The sequence below is a fragment of the Euphorbia lathyris genome, chromosome 6 (genome assembly GCF_963576675.1).
Source record: "Euphorbia lathyris chromosome 6, ddEupLath1.1, whole genome shotgun sequence".
Lineage (NCBI taxonomy): Eukaryota > Viridiplantae > Streptophyta > Magnoliopsida > Malpighiales > Euphorbiaceae > Euphorbia > Euphorbia lathyris.
This window is the reverse complement of record NC_088915.1, coordinates 80,919,759-80,928,177: the sequence shown is the minus strand read 5'-3', so window position 1 is coordinate 80,928,177 and position 8,419 is coordinate 80,919,759. Positions and strand designations below refer to the sequence as shown.

The 8,419-nt window shown below is 33.2% G+C and overlaps 1 protein-coding gene across 1 annotated transcript; it reads right to left on the bottom strand.

The window, feature by feature from the left end:
- Positions 1–444: 444 nt before the first annotated feature.
- LOC136233370 (cysteine-rich repeat secretory protein 38-like) lies at positions 445–7,968 on the bottom strand. Its single transcript, XM_066023002.1, has 3 exons — positions 7,571–7,968; positions 4,430–4,821; positions 445–800 (listed from the first exon to the last, which is right to left on the bottom strand). The coding sequence occupies exons 1-3, from the start codon at positions 7,915–7,917 to the stop codon at positions 715–717; spliced, it is 825 nt and encodes a 274-aa protein (XP_065879074.1). The 5' UTR covers positions 7,918–7,968; the 3' UTR covers positions 445–714.
- Positions 7,969–8,419: the final 451 nt, after the last annotated feature.

The window sequence follows — 8,419 nt, the reverse complement described above, 5'->3', positions numbered from 1 at the left end:
AGTCTTTCATTCATTCATTTAAACATGTTAATTGTTCAATTGCTTTGCAAGTTTAATTGCTTTATTAGTTGTTTAGGTTACAAACATATCACATTTAATTCAATCCTTAGATAATATAGAATTCGAGTACGAATAGGGCATTATATACTAGTCTCTGTGGGATCGATAATGTTCATCGGAACATTTACTACTTGATACGGTAGGATTCACTTGCTCTTTAGAGTTAAGTATATTTTAGCCTATCACGCGCTAAAAATACCTCGTACCACCACGATTCCGGATCGTGAACTCCTAACACTTAGTAATTAGTTTAGTCTGTGACCACCTGCTCGTACTCGATCACGGTCCCTGATCGCCCGCTCTGATACCATTTATTGAATGAAGTGTGGAGGAAATTGCTAGTATAAAACTTATATTTTTTTTTATTAAATTCAATACTTATACAAAAGTCAACTCACTCAATACATGTTGACACTTTTCTTTGCTTGACACATACACTCACTCCCTTCTCATTTTATTTTATTTCATTTCCACTTTTAGCTTACCCATCTATGCACTACTCCATCCTTACCTATTTATACTAAAACTATGTCGACTAAAAATACAATATTAGCCACAAAATATGTTGGTGAAAATCAGCTACACAATGTATAGATATTATTGTGACAATATACCATTCTTTTAAATTATAAACCATTCTATGTTGCATATTTCTCAATATAACGTAATGAAATAAAACACTAGCCTTGGAATTAGAATTCCAATTACACCTCCCTGATGATATATGAACTTCCCGTAACCTGCATTTATTTTTCACGCCATTAAAAAATTGAAATAAACAACATATTAAATTATTAAATTTTAGTAATATACATTAAAATATATTGTGATTGAAAAATATTAGGTAACGGAAAATAAAATGTTTTATGGCTTTGACTACAACATTAGAAAACGGGAAAAAAGTGAGGGTAACTATTGTTTTCTAAAAGTAAGAAGGAATCTATTAAGATTTTAAAAGCTTATAAAAGTGTTTTATTCTTTTTAAAAGAGTAAAACATCTTTCTTAATTTCTTTATATAATTTTATTTTGACTAATCTAAAATTTTCCACTGATTTTTTTTCATAACCAAAATACTGAAAAATCAAGAAAATATTTTCTTGCACAATATTTTCCTTCTGCCGTTCATCCAGTTCATTGTTTCTTCTTCATCTTTCTTTCTCTACTACATTGCCTTTTTTCTTTGCTCCTTGAAGATTTTATCTTTGCTTCTTGTCTTCTTTTGTTTGTTCATCTTTTTATCTTTTTAAACATCTTTTCTGTTTTAATAACTTATAGCTCTCAGTCCCTCCTATTGGAGCGTTTGTCGTTTTCTCTCTTGAAAAGTTAACCTAATTATATTTTCTGCGATACTTACAAGCTAGGGTTTCGACCTGATTTTCAATGGATAAGGGGAAGGGATTAATGGAGGCATATTCCCGATTATGTTTAGAAAACGAGGAGGAACAAATGGTGATTTTGGGAGAAGAACATGTTGTTAATCCTACAAATCAAAGTTTCTACTTTGTTGTTGGTCAGTTTCTAACAGCCAAATCTGTACTCCATGAAAGTATGAAGAATATGCTAGCGTCAATATGGAAGCATGTGAAGGGAGTCACCATCACTGAATCAAACTTGGAGGGGAGATTTCTTTTCCAGTTTTTTCATGAGCGAGATGTAGTGCGAGTGCTAAATGAGGTCCTTAGACATTCAATCAAAATGTGCTAATAGTGAGACACCTGGATGTAATGGACCAAGCAACCCAAGTTGAATTGCATGACATAATCATATGGGTTCAGATATCTGATCTTCCAGTTGGCTTTCAAATAGAGGCTACGTATAAAATTCTAGGGAACTAAATATGCCATTATTTGGAATCAGATCTGAATAACTTTACTACTGTGCAGAGAAATTATCAGCGAATAAAAGTTACTATCGATGTTCGAAATCCAATAAAAAAAAGGTCAGAAACGTAGTGCTGGAGAGTAGTTGTGGATCAATCTTCACTATGAGAGATTATCACCCTTCTGCTTTTATTGTGGAATTATCAGACACTCAGACAGATTCTACCAATTGCTATTTGACAATCCTAATGATCCTATTGAGAGACATTTTAGCAGCCATCTACGTGCCTAGCCAAGAAGAACGACGACCCAAATTGAAAGAGGATGGCTGAGGAATCCATTAGAGGCAGTTGATGAGGATAATTTAGATAGTTCAAACATTGATGAAGTTCCTACAGGGGATAAGTCTAAATCCATGGCATTTAAGAGTAAGAATATACCAACAATTGGTGGCCCTTCCCGAATTGACAGTTCAAACAATAAGAAGAGTCAGAATCCCTCTATTGAAGACGGACTTATTCATGATCCAAAACGGCCACGCATGGGGAATGTCAGTATGAAAGTAGAATCTGATATCCTCTCAACAAACGGATATAGGGCGGGTCCTAGAGTCCAGGCCCGTCTGGGGTTATGAGTCTCATAAGCTGCTGTGGGCTTGGCAACCCACGGACAATCAGTGTTCTAAAGGATATTAATAACATCCGCCATGAAACATGGAGGATTAAGCTAAAATATTCCCTCGTGGAAAGGACTTGAAGAGAGAAAAAGACAAGACAAAGATCCGCCTTCTAGGCATTTATGGCGAATAGCTAGAAATACGGTGTCGTGCTATAAGCTCTTCCTATGATCCGCCCTACAAAGTACATAGTTAGAAATACGGTGTAGTATCATGGGTCCGTATCAAGATCCGCCCTTTGAAGAAGAATAGGGGATCTGCTCGCATGGCGATCCGCCCTCATAGAGAGCTAAGGGCGTATATGGCGGAGCGCACTATCATTAAAGCTAGCCTTTATGATACCATAAAAAGACCATAAAAGTTTGGAGGTTAGAAGTCAGAGTTAAGCTACATTAAAAGAGCATTATGCTTCATTAAAAAGGCATTAAGAAGGGGTTATTACGGTTATCACTCAAACCTATATAAATACCCTTGTAACACAACAGCAAAGGTACACTTACACACTATTCTAAACCCTACTTTTCATTACAGTTTACTCTCTCGAGAAGTTTACTGACTTAGGCATCGGAGTGTCCCCGGTCGATCCCAACGGCGCCTCACAGGGAAGGGCTCCGATCAAGAATCTTTTCAAAAGATATCAGATATGGTGCAGGTCCACAGGCACATGTTAGTGTTTCTTATGGAGACAATGGTTAACTGAGAACGCATCTCAGAAATATGTAAACAACTTGGTTTTGAGGTCATTTTGTCTTGTGTTAGTATCTTAAAAGAGCTAGGCAATTGCTCAGTCTCTTATGTAAAACGTTAGCAAATTCGGCCGCTCATCTTTTAGCTAAGGCGGTCAATTCTCAATCTGTTCGTGGTGTGTGGACATGTCCACCACCCTATCTCAATGTTGTTCTTTCTTCTGATTCTAATAATTAAGATGTGTTTATTTTATTTCAAAAAAAAGTAATTAGAAGAAAGAGGGTAAAGTCCAAATTTGGTCCAACCTAACCGTTTTTTCAAGTGCAGATTTATCTCTAATGTATGGATGTGCCATTTTCTCATAATTTTTTCAAATATAATTAATTTTACATTTACTTAACAAAAAATTTAAACAAAATAATTTATTGATATTTAACTTGTTATTTAATTGCCAGTGAGACCTTGCAAATATCAATTATATGTTAAAAATATTTATTATTTTACTACACAGATACAAGCAAAACTTGCCAAAATGTCAATAATAAAACCTACTAGATACAAGTCAATTAGAAAAAGTTGACTAAAAACATTCACTGTGTTATTGAAGCAGTTATAAATTATTGGGCTTCTTACATGAATATCATAATTAAATTTAAAATTATAACTAAATCAGATTATCAAACTTAATTCTGAATATGTCATATATAATAAATAAAATATGCTTTTACCCTAATTTAAAATTCTAAACTCAAATTCATAAATTCTAAACCCTAGATAATATATTCTAGATTCTCAATCCATAAATTCCAATTCTTAAAATAGATTAAAAGTAATGACTTCATTAATTTGATATAAATTAAAATTATGATTTGATATAATTGTAATATTTTTTTAAAAGTGAATTTCTATATAAATTTCCCTAAATTATATGTCAAAATGCACCAAACTACATCAGTTGATCGACAAACTTGTTTGGAAGATCTGATTTATAAATATCAAATCAATCCATTCAATTTTTTTTGCCATGTATTAGGAGGAGTATCGATTCGGTTTGATTAGTAACCAAATTGAATCAAATAGAATTGGTAAACAAATATTATTAAATCGCACACCAATCGAATAACGAAAATATATAAATTTCGCCTTATCGGTTATCAGAAAAATGAAACTGTAGGAAGAACTCACCAGAATTTGAAGGAATAGAGTAGTTGAAATAGAATTGGAAATCATGATACCACAAACTACAACTGGATCCATAAATCTCCCAACCTCTTTTATTCCCAATTGATATTCTAAATGACTGCAAAAGTGAACCAAGACATGAACCACAGTTTCTCCTTCCAAGATCTCTGGAACACTGACACATCCCATATCTCTTCCCAAATCTCCCGACATCCAAAACGGCTGTCTGAAACATTAATGGCATTTTCGGAGCAGTCGAAGCAAGCTCATTCATAAACTTCGTACCCTCGTAAACCACATATGGATCATCGATATTTGTCTCATTAGCTGTAGCCATTGCAGATTCATCCAAAACTCCAAAAAAACTTGTGTTCGAATACCGAAGGAGACACCACCTGAACACCACAATGAAGCATATAAGTCAATTCAAATGTCTGATCGAAACGATACTGTAGGCCAAGTATCAGTTATTTCTATTTTTCATAAAAATATGTGGCGTATAATTAGATGTCATGTGTCATTCAAAATTGAATAATTTTATTGGGCTTAATACATCATTTGCCCCTGAACTTATCGAAAAAGGTTGATTGGTCCTTTGAACTTTCAAAGTGTTCTGATAGTCCCCTCAACTTGTATAAAATATTCAGTTAGCCCCCTGAACTTGCGTAAAATGTAATCAATTAATCACTCGGTTGCAAAAAAGTAAGTTAAATGCGGAAGATGTATTGCACGAGTCTTATAAAAGGTAAAACGACCAAAATCGTAGTATACGATTCTAATATTAGAGAAGACAAGTTTTATAGTTGAGCAAGTAATAACTTCATTTTTAATCTATTTTTGAATTATGTAATAACATTCTAAAATGCGTGGAATAACTCTTCCGCATTTAACTTACTTTTTTTTTTTGCGACTGAGTGATCAATTGCTTACATTTTACGCGAGTTCAGGGGGCTAACTGAACATTTTATGCAAGTTGAGGGGTTATTGGGACACTTTAAAAGTTTAGGGGGCTAATCAAGTTTTTTGGACAAGTTCAGGGAGCAAATGATGTATTAAGCCATTTTATTGAGATAAATTGAGGTTTAATGATAATTTTGGTGTTAAATATACCATTGGTCACTAAATTTACATGGTTGTCACAAAATGATCACTTAATTTCAATTTATCTCAATAAAATAACTCAACTTTGAGTTTTGTCTCAATTAGGTCACTTCATCGATTTCAGTAGTTAAAAGGTATTGAAATAATGAAATGAGTAACATGTCAACATGATACAACTCAAATCTCAAAAAGAAAACAAAACGCGACAGCCACGTGTCAGTTATTTTTATGAAAAAAAAACTAAATTTTATTTTTTTTCCATAAAAATAACGAACACATGATAGTCAGGTGGCGCAAACGTGGATGTTATGTGTCGTTTCAGTCAGAGATCTGAGTTGATTCATGCTAACATGTTGCATATGTCATCATTCTAATGTTTTTTTAATTATTGAAATCATTATAGTGACCTAATTGAAACAAAATTCAAAATAGAATGATTTAAAACAAATTGAAGCTAAATGACCGTTTTAAACAACCATATTCAACGAGCAATGATATATTTAACCAGATGATTTTTAGATATATAAGTTCACTAACCTAAGGTTTTGTATGCGAATATACAAATCTGTTTTCTACCAATAATCATAATCTTAATTTTTTTTTTTTATAATCACATAATCTTAAATTTATACTTTATCAAAATTCAAATATAAAAAACAATATAAACTAATTAAATTTAGGGAAAAGTACAAAAATAAACCTTGTGGTTAGACCCATTTTCGAACAACACCTATGTGGTTTAAAAGTTTGCAAAGTGGTACTATGTACTTCATTCCGTTAGCAAACACATACCAAATTGACTAACGGTGTTAAAAGTTAAAAGGGAAAAGAGTTAATTTGATCCTTATATTTATTTATTTTTATAAATTGGCCCTCTTATTATCTAATTATCACAAATAAACCCCAAAATAAAAAATTAAAATCAAATATACCATCTTCTTCATCTCTCTTTAATTTCTAATTTTTTTTTTATTATCTAAATATGGAATAGAATCAGTTGGATGATCCACTTTTGAAGCAAAATTAGCACATAACATCTTGTTTATTTGGCATGCGTTAATCCTTACACTTGACAAATGCTGGTATGCTTTAAGCTTATTTCTTTGCAGGTTTTCATCTTACATTTCTTACACGACTGCAATTTCAGCATCCAAATTATAGCTTTTGTTCTTGTTTGACAACTGTAGAAATGGATGAAGTATTTGGCAGAGCGGGTAATAAGTACAGAATCTCTTTGGCAGATTCAACAATGACGTTGATTTTGAACCGTGCAATGGACAAAGCACACAATCGAGCTCAGAGAAGAGAGATCCTATTGAGTGCTTGACAGCCATATCCATGTTTTACGAGTTAGCAGTGATGCAATTGGAAGGCTGTTTGAAGTTTCTTCAAGAAGAATCGGACAGCAGTTTTGAGAGCAGCGACGAAGAGGTGTTACGGGACTTGGCAGAAATCAAAGATTGTCTCATCCGACGCCTCAAAAATGCTGAGATCGCAATCTCAGAAAAGGAAAAAGAATTATCTCGTACACTTGAAAACAAGCTAAACCTCAAAAAGGTACTGTAAATCAAAGAAAAGGAATTGGATTTTATGTGCGCAGGAGCTGGAGATGAAGAACTCAGTCATGGAAATCAGGTAGGCGTAGTTGAAGAAAGGGATGAGGATTTTTCTGGGCTGAAACATTCTGTAGAACAAAATAAGAAATTAAAAGAGAGTTGGAGAAGATGGTATATTTGATTTTTATTTTTGATTTTGGAGTTTGTTTGTGATAATTAAATAATAAGGGGGTCAATTTATAAAAATAAATAAATATAAGGACCAAATTAACTCTTTTCTTTTTGACTTTTAACACCGTTAGTCAATTTGGTATGTGTTTGCTAACGGAATGAAGTACATAGTACCACTTTGCAAACTTTTAAACCACGTGTTGTTTGAAAATGGGTCTAACCACAAGGTTTATTTTTGTACTTTTCCCTTAAATTTAATAATAAAACTTATATATATAATATTTTTTTCAAATAAATTGCATCTTTGCCACTGCACCTGAGCCAAACGGTGACGTTTTTGCTGCCTGAGCAGGTGGCGGCCGCGGAGTTGGTTGAATTTTTGATGCAGGCTGCACAATCTGAGGCTGAGACGTCAGCTCTGCATTGGGTCAGTCCGTAAATCTTACCGGAACCTTTGCCGGATGTTGCCGTGAAAAAACCAGCCTGAGTTGGGTTGTTTCCGGCAAGAGAATTCATCAGATTTCTGAGATTGATTTGATATTCATTATCCAGTGTAGCATTTTCAGAAACTGAACACTGAAACCCTAGAATTTCATTCCTGTCTGCATCACTTAGAATTACAGATGAAATTGAGAAGAAAATGATTAATTTGAATTTGAACATTTTTTTTTGTCTGAAATCCAAAAAATTAAAGCTTCCCAAAGGAGGAGAAGTGAAAAATATGGAGCAAAGTTTATGTCTTTGCTACGAGATAAATAGGGATGCAACTGGGGCGGGGATTCACCATTTCCATCGGTGACCCGTCCAAATGGAAATGGAGAATCACCGATAAGAATCCGCATGGAACAAGGATGGAGAATGGTATTCCCACCCCATGGGAATCTCTGATCCCGCTCCATTAATTCCCAATGGGAATTCCCGACGGATCTTCAATTATAATTAAAATTATACTTTAAATATTATAAATTATAATATTTAACTTAAATTAAATAAACTTATTTCAAATAAAAAATTAAATGAAATAAATAAAATATTAATCGATGACTAAATGGATATTTTTCTTAATATAAATTAAACTAAAGACATAGTATTTCTACCATTCTTTTGAACAAAACCTAAAATTAGAAATGAGAAGAGAAAAAAAAAATATATATACAGATGGTGA